This window comes from Oncorhynchus gorbuscha, linkage group LG18, assembly GCF_021184085.1.
Source record: "Oncorhynchus gorbuscha isolate QuinsamMale2020 ecotype Even-year linkage group LG18, OgorEven_v1.0, whole genome shotgun sequence".
NCBI classification, from domain to species: Eukaryota; Metazoa; Chordata; class Actinopteri; order Salmoniformes; family Salmonidae; genus Oncorhynchus; species Oncorhynchus gorbuscha.
In genome coordinates this window covers 34,164,213-34,181,652 of record NC_060190.1, presented here as the reverse complement: position 1 = coordinate 34,181,652, position 17,440 = coordinate 34,164,213, and the positions used below count along the sequence as shown (strand labels likewise).

General features: G+C 42.8%; 1 protein-coding gene across 2 annotated transcripts in view; it reads right to left on the bottom strand.

The window, feature by feature from the left end:
• The window catches only part of wnk2 (WNK lysine deficient protein kinase 2), a 71,651-nt gene that overhangs the window by 49,680 nt on the left and 4,531 nt on the right, over positions 1-17,440 (bottom strand). The window contains exons 2-9 of one of the 2 annotated variants that reach the window (XM_046311697.1): positions 16,132-16,304; positions 14,884-14,922; positions 14,096-14,316; positions 13,598-13,755; positions 12,493-12,581; positions 11,274-11,493; positions 5,808-5,942; positions 3,932-4,055 (exon numbers count right to left, since the gene is read on the bottom strand). In XM_046311697.1, coding sequence (XP_046167653.1) covers positions 3,932-4,055; positions 5,808-5,942; positions 11,274-11,493; positions 12,493-12,581; positions 13,598-13,755; positions 14,096-14,316; positions 14,884-14,922; positions 16,132-16,304 — 1,159 coding nt within the window. The remainder of the gene's footprint in view (positions 1-3,931; positions 4,056-5,807; positions 5,943-11,273; positions 11,494-12,492; positions 12,582-13,597; positions 13,756-14,095; positions 14,317-14,883; positions 14,923-16,131; positions 16,305-17,440) is intronic. The other variant, XM_046311696.1, reaches the window with a different exon arrangement.

Below are 17,440 nucleotides of genomic sequence, written 5' to 3'. Positions count from 1 at the left end.
AGAGTAGAGAGAATCCGTAGTCGCTGGGTCCATTCTTGGTCGGATCCTTCTGTTATGCAGGTGAATGAGGACCCAAAAGCGACTTAACAGAAACAGAGTTTATTCCAGTCTTTAACAAAAACGATAATCCTGGATACTATCACAGGTAAAGTCCAAACAGGAAAACTGAAACCCTCTAGTCAGAAGAGGGGAACAACAGGAGATGCGACCACAGACTGCAGGTCGCTTCGGGAAGGCGCAGGCCGTAGCTGATATAGACACCTGCTCACACGCAGCATCTGAAGAAGGCAAAAACACGACGGAACAAGAACACAGCACAGCAAACATCAAACAAGGATCCGACAAGGACAGACGCAGAAACAGAGGGAGAAATAGGGACTCTAATCAGAGGGCAAAATAGGGAACAGGTGTGAAAGAGTAAATGAGGTAGTTAGGAGAATGAGGAACAGCTGGGAGCAGGAACGGAACGATAGAGAGAGAGAGAGAGAGAGAGAGAGAGAGAGAGAGAGAGAGAGAGAGAGAGAGAGAGAGAGAGGGAGAGAGGGAGAGAGGGAGGGGGAGAGAGAGGGATAGAAAGAGGGAAAGAACCTAATAAGACCAGCAGGGGGAAACGAATAGAAGAGGAAGCACAAGGACAAGACATGACAATATATGACAAAACATGACAGTTTCTGCCACTGTATCTTATGACCAAAAAGAAATTCAAGATATCAGGACAGCGATTACTCAACCCATACTGGAGGAATACTTTTTCTTTAATGAGTCAGACTGGAAGGATTTACTTCAGACGCCGACAAGGCCCACATCCCCGTCGTACGCAGGAGAAAGAGACGGAGATATTGGGTCCAGGTGCCTTGAAAGGATCCGGAGGGGAGCGGGTACTCTCCCTTTACCATCGGTCCTATTAACCAACGTACCATCAATGGAAAATAAAATAGATGAACTACGATCACGTATATCCTACCATTGGGAAAATAAAAAATGTAATATCTTATGTTTCACAGAGCCGTGGCTAAACAACGACATGAATAACATACATTTGGTGGGTTTCAAGCTTTTTCGGCAGGATAGGACAGAGGCCTCTGGTAAGACAAGGGGTGGTGGTCTATGTATATTTGTAAACAACAGCTGGTGCATGAAATCTAAGGAAGACTCCAGGTTTTTCTCGCCTGAGGTAGAGTATCTCATGAAAAGCTGTAGACCACACTATCTACCAAGATCATTTTCTTGCTGTCTATTTACCACCACAAACCGATGCGGGCACTAAGACCGCGCTCAATGAGCTGTACACGGCCATCAGCAAACAGAAAAAGCTCATCCGGCGACGGAGCTCCTAGTGACCAGAGACTTTAATGCAGGGAAACTTAAATCCATTTTACCTCATTTCTACCAGCATGTTAAATGTGCAACCAGAGGGAAAACAACTCTAGACCACCTTTACTCCACACACAGAGACGCATATAAAGCTCTCCTTCACCCTCCATTTGGCAAATCGAACCATAATTCTATCCTCCTGATTCTTGCTTACAAGCAAAAATTAATGCAGGACGCACCAGTGACTCAAGTGGTCAATACGAAAGTGGTCAGATGAAGCAGATGCTAAGCTACAGGACTGTTTTGCTTGCACAGACTGTAATATGTTCCAGGATTCTCAGTCACTGGCTTCATCAATAAGTGTATTGATGACGTTGTCCCCACAGTGACCATACGTACATACCCCAACCAGAAGCCATGGATTACAGGCAACATCCACACTGAGCTAAAGGGTAGAGCTGCCACTTTCAAGGAGCGGGACTCTAACCCGGAAGCTTATAAGAAATTACACTATGCCCTCCGACAAACCATCAAACAGGCAAAGCGTCAATACAGGACTAAGATTGAATCATACTACACCGCCTACGACGCTCTCCGGCCAACTATTCCAGACTACAAAGGGAAGCAAAGCCACAAGCTGCCCAGTGACACGAGCCTACCAGACGAGCTAAATTACTTCTATGTTCGCCTCGAGGCAAGTAACACTGAAACATGCATTAGAACATCAGCTGTTCCGGACGACTGTGTGATAACGCTCTCCGTAGCCAATGTGAGTAAGACCTTCAAACAGGTCAACATTCACAAGGCAGCAGGGCCAGATGGAATACCAGGACATGTACTCCGAACATGTGCTGACCAACTGGCAAGTGTCTCACTGACATTTTCAATCTGTCCCTGACTGAGTCTGTAATACCAACATGTTTCAAGCAGACCACCATAGTCCCTATCCCTGTTCCCAAGAACACTAAAGTAACCTGCCTCAATGACAACCGACCCGTAGTACTCACGTCTCTAGTTCTGAAATGCTGGTCATGGCTCACATCAACACCATTATCCCAGAAACCTCAGACCCACACTAATTTGCATACCACCTAAACAGATCCAAAGATGACGCAATCTCTATTGCACTCAACACTGCCCTTTCCCACCTGGACAAAAGGAATGCTATTCATTGACTACAGCTCAGCATTCAACATCATAGTGCCCTCAAAGCTCATCACTAAGCTAAGGACCCTGGGACTAAACACCTTCCTCTGTAACTGGATCCTGGACTTCCTAACGGGCCGCCCCCAGGTGGTGAGGGTAGGTAACAAAACATCTGCCACGCTGATCATCAACATAGGGGCCCCCTCATTGGTGCGTGCTCAGTCCCCTCCTGTACTCCTTGTTCACTCATGACTGCATGGCCAGGCACGACTCCAACACCCTCATCAAGTTTGCAGATGAAAATAGTGGTAGGCCTGATCACTGACAACGATGAGACAGGCAAACCCCGAGGTGGTCAGAGACCTGCCGTTTGGTGCCAGGACAACAACCTCTCCCTCAACATAATCAATGATGTGGACTACAGGAAAAGGAGGACCGAGTACGCCCCCAATGTCATTGATGGGGTTGCAGTGGAGCAGGTTGAGAGCATCAAGTTCCTTGGCGTCCACATCCCCAACAAAACACACTAAGACAGTCATCAAGAGGGCACAACAAAACCAATTCCCCCTCAGGAGACTGAAAAGATTTAGCATGGGTCCTCAGATCCTCAAAAAGTTCTACAGCTGCACCATTGAGAGAATCCTGACTGGTTGTATCACTGCCTGGTATGGCAACTGCTCAGTCTCCGACCGCAAGTCACTACGGAGGGTAGAGCGTATGGCCCAGTACATCACTGGGGCCCAGCTTCCTGCCATCCATGACCTCTATATCTGGCGGTGTCAGAGAAAGGCCCTAAGAATTGTCAAAGACTCCAGCCACGCTTGTCATAGACCCTTCTCTCCGCTACCTCACGCCTACAACACTGGAGCACCAAGTCTAGGTCCAAAAGGCTTCTTAACAGCTTCTACCCCCAAGCCATAACACTCCTGAACAGCCAATCAAAGGGCTTCCCAGACCACTCTTTTACGCTGCTGCTACTCTGTTTATTATCTATGCATGGTCACTTTAACTATACCCACATGTACATATTACCTCAATTACCTTGACTAACCGGTACGCCCTGTATATAGCCTCGCTATTGTTATTTTACTGCTGCTCTTCAATTATTTATGACTTTTAATTTTTTAATTTTCTACTTAACACTTGTTTTCTCTTAACTTCTTAAAGCATTGTTGTTTAAGTGCTTGTAAGTAAGCATTTCACTGTAAAGGCACTGTACTAACTGTTGTATTCGGCACATGTGACAAATACAATTTGATTAGATTTGATTACGTTGAACTGATCGACCCTTCCTCAAGAAAAGGTGATCTGCCTGCCTGTGTGTGTGTTTCAATTACTTAAAGTGTTCCTCAGTTTTCTTGTATACACATTCATCTATGTGTTTGTTTGTTGTTTGCTGTTTGTTGTTTGTTTGTTTGTTGTTTGCCTCTGTCTCTCTCTTTGTGTTTAGAGGCTGCTTTCTGGTTCTTACATTTAGTCGTGGTGGCGTGTGCGGGCAGGCTGCAGATCAGGGTAAGGGGCTGGTCAGCTTCTGCCTCCTCTGGCTCTGCTGGGGCCAGTTGCGCCCCCTGTTGTGGTACTCCCATGCTGGGCACCTGCAGCAGGGTGGTTTAATGTACAGATTCGATCAGCAATAACATGTTAAACATTGATTCAGATTAAAATGATTCCTAGTCGATCACCAAAAATTTCTGTAGAAAAGCCAACTGTTTGGCGGTAGGTACACTTGATTCGTGCCAGGTAGGTGTTACCATTTTGAACCATTTCATTTGTCTGAAGGGACAATCTCTGCCTACCCGGTAGACCCAAAAAGCTAAATCAAGTGTGCCTACTGCGCAGTCCAATCAATTTGCTTAACTCCCCATGCCTGCAGCTTCCTAATCCACAGCAAAGTTTGATACTAGCCAACGTGAGATTTCACAACTTTTGAAACCATGACTAGAGCGAGACTGTCAAATAATACAGCAAAGAGCTGCTGTTTTTATGAGTGAATTCATGTTTAAGTTTTTATTCAGAACTGTCAACACTGTTTTTATTCCAACACTTTTACAAAACATTAAACGCGCCTCTCACTTACAGTCGCGGTACAACAGGCACCTCAGCTGCAATTAAGGAGTAGCTAATTGTATCGATAGGCCTGTGGTTTTATTATTAGCAGATCGTCATGTCTATTTTTTAATCAAGGAATATTTCACTTTCTCTGGCCGTAGGAAAAACATGAATTTGAGGGCAGAAATAATGAGGTACGAATCAAGTTTCGTCATCAGGTGGAAGACGGTGTCCCCTCTGGTTAGTCTCGATGGACAAAAGTAGAGAGGAGGGGCAGTGAGCGTCGGACTCAATGCCGCTCTCTCCCTTCTCTCCGCTGAGACCTACCATCAGATTCAGGTACCGTCAGTCCAGTAAAATAAAAAAGATAATTATTTAAATGTATCCTCTTTGTGCCACACAAGTACACAACAACTGATCTATTTTGTTATCATAGCTTGAGTTTTTAAATATAATATGTTCTGAGAAGAACAATATTGACAGGCCAAGCACAGCCAATATGCTGCAATAATGTATTAGGCCTACTGCACGAACCTCATTCCTACAGGCATGTATTCATTAGGTTAATGTTGCATAGGCTTACATGTTTAAAGAAAATATCTGAGTGGTACATCTCAGCTTGCATTTTGACTATGAGTAAGTCAAAAGTTTGGACACCTACTCATTCAAGGGGTTTTCTTTATTTTTTTTTACAATTTTCTACATTGTAGAGTAATAGTGAAGACATCAATACTATGAAATAACACACATGGAATCATGTAGTAACCAAAAATTATAATATATTTTATAAGTAGCCACCCTTTGCCTTGATGACCGCTTTGCACACACTTGGCATTCTCTCAATCAGCTTCATGAGGAATGATTTTCCGACTGTCTTGATGGATTTCCCACATATGGTCGAATGTGGGGTTATTTGGACTTATGGTACATGAGAATACGCTTTTCAAAGGTTTTCCGAAATGTCCAAGGTTCAGGAAAATCTATCCTGATGGACCTTATGGGTCCCTGAGGCAATTTCTTTCAACATGAGGAAAGACACCTACATAGAACGTTTCACGTCTCTAGGTCAAACAGGGCCGATATGAAGGTTTAAGTGAGACTGCTTGTAAAAACGCCCCCTATTATAGACCAATTGGTGCCATTATTTTTGACCAAGTTACTCATGGCCTCTAGTTTCTGTGTGCCAAATTAGAAAAAAAGTGACCAATTTATGCTTAAGTTACTTGACCATGTCAAGAAAACAATTATAATTCAGAGAATAACAATGGCTTTGCTGTGAACCCCTAAAAAGCACAAACCTGTAGCAGGTTCTGGGTCTGGTTCTCGACTGCAGGGACGGTTCGCTCCCTCCTCCATTTGATGAGAGCCACTCGATCCTTGATGGACTTTCCTACGATCTTCACATCGCTGTCCAGGAAGAAGCCTGAATCTACCTATAACAGAGAGGTTATTACCAATGCTGCATCCATAACATCTCATAAATACCAGCATACAACTGGGGAAAATCCACTTGAACGCCCCTCCAACTGGTAATTACTAGTGGGAAACTTGTCCATCATCTCTCTCCGACTTATCTCACATGCTGACGTCACAACTCTGATGTCGCATACTAAGGAAATGACACCGCACAGACCCCAGCCACGATTTGTTCACTTCTTTGCCGTCAGGCAAATTGTATCGGAGCATGAGGTCTGATAGAAACTGTCTCTCATCCTGTTGGTGTCTAAAATCCATCAGACTGCTGAACACTTGAACTGGACTGAACACCTGCTCTGATTCTCCGCACCTTAGCAAACATGCACTCACCCCCCCCCCCCCACACACACACACACACACACACAAATGTACATTCATGCTGCGCACACATCACTGCTGCTAGCATTATGATTGCTAAATGGCACATAGTTTAAAAACCTGCCCCCCAAACCCCTCTTCCCCAAAACGTGTGTAATTATTAGACTATAAATTGTATTATACTTATGCTACTATTTGTATTCTTATATTGTATTATTTCTTATTGCTGTTGCATTGTCAAGAAGGAACCTGCAAGTAAGCCTTTCGTTGGACAGTGTATAACATGTATATCCCATACATCTGACTAATAAAACTTGAAACTTAAAATGACCTCGATAACAGAATTTTCGGCAGTTAAATGCTACAAAAAAAAACATTATTTATAAAAAAAACAATTCATATGGTTTTTTGACCACAATTTGTTTACGAGGATTATCTGTACTTTTACTTTATGATTGCTGCAGCTTGTTTGCCATTAGCCAATTGGCGTTCTCAATGAGTTGAAAGCACGTGAATGCACACAACTCATTGTTCTAATTTTACAAGTAGTATTGTCAGATTTTCCCACTTTTTATGAACGCAGCATAAACAAACCAGGAAGAAGCCTGACTCCACCGACAGAAAAGAGGTTATCCTCAGAAATACTCTAAGGACGAGATGCTAATCCAGTTCTTTTCAATTAGCAGTGCAGTGCATTCTGGGTCAAGGGGAGCACTCCTTCAAGGAGAAAATGGGAGTCAATTGGGCACTAGCTCAACATCCCAAGAATAGCATGAATTACATGAACAAGACGCACAATATTACAGATCTTTTCCGAGATGTGAGATTATTAAGTTCTCCGTAATATTTTACTGCTTTGAAATCGTGACATTACATGCTTTCGAGTAAAAAAAACACGTTTCTTGACAAATACCCTGACTTTCTAGAAGGGAGTGTGTGAGGAATGGCCTAGCAACCGTGTGATACAGCATGACAATGTCAATGTGATTGGTCAAGAAAGCTCAGAGTGTTAGGTATTTCTCTATTAATCTTTCCTACAGTTTAGGATCTTTCAGTAGATTGCCTTTGTTATCACTAAAAAAAACAGGCGGAGCCCTGACTTCACCTACAGCAGACTGGACAGAACAGGATAGTGGAGACAGGATAGAGGTTATCACTAAGAACGCTGACTCCATCTGCAGTAGACAGGAAAGTGCAGACAGAACAGAACAGGGAAGGACAGAGGTTATCACAAAGAACCCTAACTCCACAGGACAGACAGAGCAGGAATGGATAGAGGTTAGCACTAAGAACCCTGACTCCATTAACAGTAGACAGGACAGGACAGGACAGGACAGGACAGGACAGGACAGGACAGGACAGGACAGGACAGGACAGGACAGGACAGGACAGGACAGGCAGGACAGGACAGGACAGGACAGGACAGTGCAGACAGAGCAGGAAAGGATAAAGGTTATCACTAAGAACCCTGACTCCATTAACAGTAGACAGGACAGGACAGTGCAGACAGAGCAGGAAAGGATAGAGGTTATCACTAAGAACCCTGACTCCATTAACAGTAGACAGGACAGAGCAATCAGGACAGGACAGTGCAGACAGAGCAGGAAAGGATAGAGGTTATCACTAAGAACCCTGACTTCATCTGCAGTAGACAGGAAAGTGCAGACAGAACAGAACAGGGAAGGACAGAGGTTGTCACAAAGAACCCTGACTCCATTAACAGTAGACAGGACAGGACAGGACAGGACAGGACAGGACAGGACAGGACAGGACAGGACAGGACAGTGCAGACAGAGCAGGAAAGGATAGAGGTTATCACTAAGAACCCTGACTCCATTAACAGTAGACAGGACAGGACAGTGCAGACAGAGCAGGAATTGATAGAGGTTATCACTAAGAACCCTGACTCCATTAACAGTTGACATGACAGAGCAAACAGGACAGAACAGTGCAGACAGAGCAGGAGAGGATAGAGGTTATCACTAAGAACCCTGACTCCATCTACAGTACAGTAGACAGGACAGGACAGACAGGACAGAACAAGGAAGGACAGAGGTTATCGCAAAGAACCCTGACTCCATCTACAGTAGGCAGGACAGCAAAGCAGAGGTGTTATCACCAGACTTGAGCTTACGTGGAAATATGAATTGATCGGACAGCACTTTAGGGACATCAGCTGTCCCTATCTTTGTATCACAGTCGCCCAACGAGATAAAAGCTTGCCCCTCCTTAGCCCACAGCTCTCTGATGGGCCACAGGGTCGGGCAGGGTCTACCAGACTGACTGGTTTAAATCAATACCTTCCTGGATGATACTGGCCCGACCACAAGACCAATTAGAATTTACTGATTACATGATGGGTAATTATATCAGGACTGGCTTGTGGAGATTATTTTTTTTACTGTCCAGGAATGGACTGTAACACGATATCAAGTCTTTCAGCGTGTTTGAGGAAGATCAGTTTAATCACATAATGAGTTGTTATATGGGATTAGATGTTATTTGTAGATATGTGATTCTGTGCAGTCTGACTGTAATCTCAAAAACACACGATTTCATGACTATCACCAATTGCACAGCAGGCCCTAGCCCCCAGAGGCATGTTGGGAGATGTAGTCTGTACAGACAAGGCCGTAACTACATTTGAGGACGCTGAGATCCGGACTACAGTCATTTTTATCTCATTTGAAAATAATAATAATACAAATATATATTTTCTACACAATAAAGAAAATCAATGACGGGTCAACATCTAAATATTGCTCCCCGCGTTGATCAAAGCTCAGAACACTTATATTCTTGGAATGATGAACTGTGGTTTGTTAGTTATGTTCGCCCGCATCCCCCGGATTTGCCTTTTTAGCAGCACATTCACCACTCTCTGAAACGGGTAACTCTGCCCTCTTGTCGACACAGGACGTGAAACGAATGAGAAACGAACTACCCCATCCCAGAGTCGGCTTAAAAACACAATAAGAGATGCTGCTGACAGTGTGTTTGCAAGATTCTGTAAAAAAAAAGCTCATTTTCCAACCACTCTGTTCACAACATTGACATGAGCAAACCACTCCCCCACACGACGCCATACACATGGGTCTGCGGTTGTGAGGCTGTTTGGACGTAGTGCCAAATTCTCTAAAACGATGTTGGAGGCGGCTTATGGCAGTTAAATTAACATAAAATTATCTGACAACAGCTCTGGTGGACCTTCCTGCAGTCAGCATGCCAATTACACGCTCCCTCAAACTTGAGACATCTGTGGCATCGCGTGGTGTGACAAAACTGCACATTTTAGAGTGGCTTATTATTGTGCCCAGAACAAAGTGCACCTGTGTAATGATCATTCTGTTTAATCAGCTTCTTGATAAGCAACACCTGTCTTGGCAAAGGAGAAATGCTCACTAACACGAATGTAAACAAATTTTTACACACAATTCGAGAAAAATAAGCTTTTTTATTGCGTTTCAGCTCATGAATGGGACCAACACTTTACATGTTGTGTTTATATTATTGTTCAGTGTAGATCGATTGAGGTGAATGAACCTACAACAGCAAAGGTGATAATGGCTGGGTTAATTTGTTCTGGTTTTTGCTGTTCTCCAAATATATATACTGTACACAGTATATAAAAAATATATGAGGATGCCACATGGCTAGATTAAAGTAAAATGCTACATTTCACTCATCATAAAACAAAAAATTGATTAAGGCTCATCAAATAAATGGGATCTAGGGGACAGTCATATAATTTCTCACTCTATAACATAAATATCATACTCTGCAACTGGTACTGCAAATACACCAACAGTGTCTGCAAAACAGATCTGAGCCATGATAATGTAAACCCTGCTCACCACAGCCATTTAGAGTCTCTACATATGACTCTGCTATAGACGTCTTCATGGGTCCAAACAGTTGGATCCGAAATGGATCCGTGGCTTTCCTACCTGACCCGATATGATTAAATCTATACTTGTTTATTAAAGATAAGCATTATATTGTTAGATTATAGGAGTAACATTGGTAGTCCTAAAACATTCTTTGTCACTTGTCAATCATATCAAGTCATATCAAACGGTCATATCAAATTCAACTTTCGGCGTCCGAGGGAGCGTAGGTGCTCACTGAACTTAATAGGCCTGCAGCTTTTGCCTAATAATAGCCACACCACACCAAACCTTCACAAAGGTTTCTAAACTTCATCGGGGTATTATCAAAAGTAAGTCAAGTCGGTGTTTATAGGGTGAACACTAGGATTAGCCTACAGTTGGAACTCAATTTAGCCAACGAAAATGTCTCAACAGAATTAAACAAAACACTTTTTGCATACTTAAAGAACTGGTTTAGGATAAATAGGCTTACAATAATAATAATAATAATGATATATAATAATAATAATAATAATAAGGATAATAAAGATAATAAATACGAAAATAGATTAAAAGTTAGAAAATTGCATCAAACCTGAATAGCGACCAGTCCGTTCCCTTTCTCAGGTTCTTTTCACTGTACTCTTTCCCCTCTAACGTTTGCTTTACTTCAATGAAAAATGCCTCCATCTTCGCAATCAACAGCAACCTAGGCCAAGGCTAATCTCTCTTGCTCTCTCTCTCTCTCTCTCTCTCTCCTCAGCAACATACGTACAAGAGGTGAGCGGCCGGAACAAGTTTCAGCTGGACCTGGCCGGCATAAGCTATGTTTTAAGTTGCAATGGGAGTGACACAGATAACAAGCTTGCACAGTTTTCTCATCACCTCACTGATTAAATTACTATAGGACGGATCTAATCGGGTCCAGTTGGTAAATCAATTTTAATTGCACATACCCAAGTCCCGTGGCAATTATATCAGACCCGACCTAGATCCGAGACAAATGTTCGAATTTTGGATTTCGAACCCACTTGGGCCCCGGGTCAGATCTCGGAATTTCGGGTCTGGTGGACCCATGAAGACTTTTACTCTGCTACTCACCATCTCCTGGGCCACGCCCTCTGGGGTCTCTTTCTCCAGGTCAAAGGTGAACTCGATGGCACCACTGTCTTTGTACTTCCCCTTCAGCTTCTTGGGGTCCTCCACCCACACCTTCAGGGCGATGGAACTCTTTTTCCCATCGTCCTCTTCGGCCAGCTCCACCCTCACACCTGTGTCCTCCGCAAAGAAGGCATGGTTCAAGAGATCCTTTATGCTGTACCTGTAGACAACAAACATACAGTAAAGTATACACACACGCACGTTCTCACACACACAACGCCGCCGCTGTCGAACGGTTATGGTGTCACCCAGAATGACTAATCCGAAACGTCAGTACACATAGGAACATCAACAGTGCAGACGTAGGATCTTAATTTGAGCCAGTCCGCTTCAGCAGGACAATAGTCCCGCAGCAACAGGAAATGTGAATTATTATTTTGGGCCTAAACATTCAGAAGATGGAGGTGCTCAAAGTTGAACCATTTTGCAAACCACACCATACTATATGACATCCATGTCTTCATCACTGGAAAGATAAATGGTTGAGATTGATATAGTTTAAAAGCTTTACAAGCAGGGTTGTCAAACAATTTTCAAGTTTTTTTAAATAAATTACTATATGTTTTTATCCTGTCATTTTGTACCTTTATTAACGTCAATTATCTAAACTCAGATTTGTTTTCATATTCGCATATGTTGTAGCTTAGACTCTCTTTACACCATCATACGTTTTGTGCCCACCATCGGTTGGAGAAAATAAAAATAGGAGTTTCACGCATTTGTTGATAATTGACATTAAAGATGAAAACATGTCATAATTAAATTAACAAATGGTTTTTTTTCAAGAAATAAAATAATTTGACAATCCTGTTTGTAAGCTTTCAAATTATATCAATCTCAACTGTTAATCTTTTCCAGTAATGATGACATGGCACGGTGGGTTAGGCAAAATGCCTCAACTTTGAGCACATTTATCTCTTGAATGTTTTGACATTCAGGTCCAAAAAGTAACTTTCTGAGCACTTCTACAATGGGCAAATAGTATGGAAGGTTTTATTCAAATCAAAAGGGGTGCTGTCAAAAAAGTGACTGAATTGAAATGGATGTACCCATGTGTGTTGTGTGTATGTTTTGGTTGTGACCATGTAATGCCCTCTAACTGCTCAGTACTTTACCAGCATACTTTACTTTACAGATGGACTTGACTTGGTCCACTTACCTCTCTTCCCGCCGATGGCAGATACACTCCCCGATGATCTCCTTAATCTCTGGGTCACTGATCTTATCATAGCTGGCAGGCTTCACCCCCTGGAGATGCCAGACACAAAGAACAACAATATGCAGGATGGGAAGTATATTCTACGTGATATCTCACACAGTATGACGTAAGAAGAATGTCATGTGATATATTACACATTCGCACACTGACACTCACAGACAGAAAAACAAAAACAATCTTCCTGAGGAGAAATATAAAATATATTTGATTATTTGGATCCCCAGGTGTGACAGCTACTGGTCCTGGAGTCCACAAATACCATTTCTCACACAGAGTGTCACAAAAATAACACACAGAGTGTGTGACCTTTGTTCTTTGCGACAGGAGTAAGACGGCTAACAAATGTCCCACTCCATTACGAACAGACTCCCCGTGGTGACATGTCGTCTACTCCACTCCAATGAGAAGTGATGAGCTGCCTCAGCTGCCGTTACTCTACTCTAGAGAGGAAAGTTGTGGCAGGAAGCTAGCTCCCTGTGAAGAAATGAATGGGCTACGTCCCAAAAGGCACCCTATTCCCTATGCAGTGCACTACTTTTGACCAAAAGTCAATCAAAAGTGGTGCACTTTAGGGAATGAGGTGCATTTTGAAATACACGCATAGTCTCCATAAGTCATAAACACCTTATGTATCCTTGTTGAAAGAACGGCAAACTATTTCTGAAAATGTGATGATCCACTTCCTTTTAAACCTCTGCACCGTACATTCCTCTGGGTTGCTGTTGTACTTCAAAAAGCACACTGCAACAACTATCTTTTTTTTTAAAGCAGCAGAGAGAGAATTTTGATCATTTCGTTTGGTATTTTACTTTAACTCATTTGAGTGACTGTATCTGTGCTTTTATTGTAAGCAGTAGCATCTCTTATCACTGTGGTAACTTTTTGGACTATATACTGAATATAGATCTTCATGGCTTTGCTGTTTGTGCTCGTAAGTAAACATCGGCGATCGCGATGAGATAGGTGACTTAGTGCTGGTGGAAAAACATAGGCGCCAGCACGGCGTGGGTGAGAGACAGTATTGTGCTGGACTCGCTAAACTCACGCTGGTGACTTTGCGGTAGATCTGAGCGGCGTTCTGGCACTCGGAGTAAGGGTATTCTGAGGTGGCCATCTCCAACATACACATGCCGAAGGCATAGACGTCCACCGCCTCGTCATAGTGCTCCTCATACATCTCAGGGGCCATAAACTCTGGGGTTCCTGGGAGGACAGAGGTCAGCGAAGAAGGCAAACGCAAACATCAAAGGTCACAAGAGTTACAGGGCTCCTCTTGAAAGAAACAAGGTTCTCTCCCTAACACAGTGACACACACTCACACAAATATGATAAACATGCTAGGCTATCTCACATACTGTATACCCATCCGAAAGAGGATCAATGAATTCAGAAACAGCCTTTCGGGTCTCAAGTGGAGTCAAGGCTAAAGTACTGTCACAATCCATTAAGTGCATAGTTACAGTATAGATTCCATACCATTTTACAGATGATTTGTTTACGACCCTTCCAAGCAGAGCATGAAAGAGCATGTGTAATTCCTCACCAATGACACTCTTGGCAAAGGAGGCCCTCTTGAGGGTAGCCAATCCCAGGTCCCCTATCTTAACGGAGCCGGTGGGGCCGGTGATGAAGATGTTGTCACACTTCAGGTCCCTGTGGATGATGGGAGGGTCCCTGGTGTGGAGGAAGTGGAGCCCCTTCAGGATCTGTCTACACCAGCTCCTCAGAACCTTAGGCTTCATCACCTTAAACCGCTTCAGATACCTGGAGGACAGTGGCGGTCGGAGCCATTTAAGATGAGGGAGGATGAATATTTATTTTTTTAGGAGCATGGCCTTATTTCTATTATAGCATACTGGATGACTGTCATTCATATTCCATTCACCCAGCTCAATGTATCATCGATAGGTTTAGGCTACTGCATAATACTCTAATTATCCCTGTACCCATCATGAGGTTTCTACATATGAAAGTTTACAGCGTAAGTGCACAGGTATAAATAATTTTGAGTAATCAAAGTGACAAACAGTGACACATTCAATAGCGCCTTGCACACTCTTGCCTGCATCTAGCTGATCTAGGGTGTAATCATTAATCCAATAGTTGCAAATTTGTTTCTATTGGACAAAAAAAAGGTATGTTTGTCCCCATATCGTTATGTTTTCTTTCTGTTTAAGAAATGTTTTTCAACAGAATCGGCGGAATGAATACACCCCTGATCACACGCAAACAGTTCACTTTCACAGCAGCCACATAAAAACAGCATGATCACTTTGCTCATTGTATAAATAGTTCCTTCTTGCAACTATCTACGTGCTCTCCTCCTCTCACCTTTTCCCTTCGCTTGTGGACTTCAGTACAATCAGCTGTCTGTGATGAGGCAAAAAAAACTTTCCAAGCCAAACCTTCATATTATGACCCCTAACCACTACACACAGTCTACATCGCTGTAACATCATACTAGAACTACTAGAACTAATGCATTAGTAAACCCACTACAATCATGCAGTACAGTCAGAAAGCAGCTTGGTAGTTACATCGGTGGGCCAGTGGCAAAATATTTCATAAATCCAAAAAATTACCTTGACTTGAAAGAGATCCAGTGTTGGATAGCCATAGCCAGCTAGCTATCTGTTTGAGCCGGGTATTTGAGTAGGCTAAACTAGCTATCTGTGTTTCCCAGCTAAGTGAAAGTTTTAAAAAATACAACTAAATACAGCTCTCTCTCCCTTTCTCAATGCTCTCTCTGTCAAAACTGTTAAACTGTTATCTTTCTCTCTTTAAGTCAACTATTCACCACATGGTATGCACCGAAGTGCTAGCTAGCTGTGGCTTATGCTTTCAGTACTAGATTCATTCTCTGATCTTTTGATTGAGTGGACAACATGTCAGTTCATGCTGCAGGAGCTCTGATAACTTCTGGAGGATGTCCTCCAACCTATCATAATTACTGTGTAAGTCTACTGAAGGGGGTGAGAACCATGAGCCTCCTAGGTTTTGTATTGAAGTCAATGTACCCAGAGAAGAACATAAGCTAGCTGTCCTCCGGCTATACCATGGTGCTACCCTACAGTGTGCTGCTGAGGCAAATGTAGACCTTCATTGCAAAACAGTGCGTTTTTACTGAATTATTTGGTGACACTTAGATATATTTAGTATAGTTTTATCTAAAAAGGATAACTTTTAAAATGTTTGACTATTTTGATTTTATAAAATTCACTGAAGATGGTCCTCCCCTTTCTCCTCTGAGGATGAAGAGCAGACCATCAGCAGCAGCAGCATCATAATTGTCATCATCACCATCATCATGACCACTACCAATACAATCCATCTGATGAGAACAATGATCATTTAACTATTAGTTTGCCCAATTAAGTTGTCAAACTGTGGATGAACTAATTTATACAATGAAAACTTTCCACTGACACCAGTGAAACTTCCCCTTTTGAAATGTTACTATTTTTCATTTCATAAGAACAGTTTAGGAGGTTTTACCTGACCTTGTTTAATGTTAAGCTCAGCAGTGTTGTGTGATAGGGAGAGTGGGAGGGAGGATGCTGCTGGTTGTGTTTGTCTCACGTTTTTAGTGTCCCTGAGGTCATGAGCTCTGTCACCAGAACGATGCACTTCCTCCCCTTGACCGGTGACTCCCAGAAGTCGTAGAAACGCACAATGTTGGGGTGCTGAAGACCCTTCAACATCTCTGCCTCCTCCTTAAACCTCTGGCGCTCCGCTTTGGTCAGCTTGCGGTCCTATGAGAAGAAAGGGGAGGCAATGAGACTATTCCAGTGTCTCGACAGTTATGTGATTGGTCTAAAACCCATTAATGTACTGTAGGACTCCTGTGGGAGTAATGCTATGAATTTCCCCCTAGGATTGTTTTTTTTCAGCAGTGGTGGCAAAGGTAGCTGTTTCCATAACACAAGTTATAAAATGTTTCCTTCAAACTGCATGCAGAGACATAACAATGGTATCCATGAGTTCATATGACTATGGGTAAGTAGAAAAAGGGCTTAATTGCCGAAGTGTGTCTCGGCAGGAATATATCTATATATATTTATTTTTTTAATGACACCTTTTAGAGCGGTGTAAACGATTTAGCAGCGGTCGGCCACCGCTGCAAAATGAATATAGGGAAAAGACTGGGATTGAACACAAGTGTGAAATTTTGAGTGAGGAAAGCGTTGGGATGGGAATCATTCCTCTCTTAACAGCCATGTATAAAACCATGCAGTGTGATCTGGACATGATGTCATAGGTGATATCTTCCAATGAAAGCACGAGGTTCAGTAAAGATGTCTATTCTAAGAGTCTTGCTTTCTTACAAAGGCGTTGTGAAGCAGATATAGACTCTATACTAAGAATGAGGATGCCTTCCACAGCTGTAGGGAGGAGAGGCTGAATGTAACACCTGTGTCTTTGGGTATACAGCCTCTGGGTGATGGAGTTTACTGTGGATCAATGTGTTGGCCCTCTTCTCCTCTTTAAATAGTGAAACAGCTGACAGTAAAAATCCTCTACATCTCTGTTCCACTCAGGACAGTCTGGCAGAAACCTTAGACAACCCCGGTCTGGGCGCACACACACACACACACACGCACACAGGAATACACTACAGTCACAGCCTTTGAATCATGAGACCCACAAAACGAAAGATGAACCCAAAATCTTTTCTGTAACAAGATTCATACTCCTACATACATATACAAACACATATAAACTCTTCACACTGTGTACAGTATACAGACAGTATAAACACCTGTGCACTGTGTACATGACCCAAATGACCACTAAACAGTGATGGAGAAGAAGGGACCGCAAGCATACAGCAATGAGATACCGTGGCTACAGTACACACAACCAAATACCCACTGAGACTCAGAGAGAA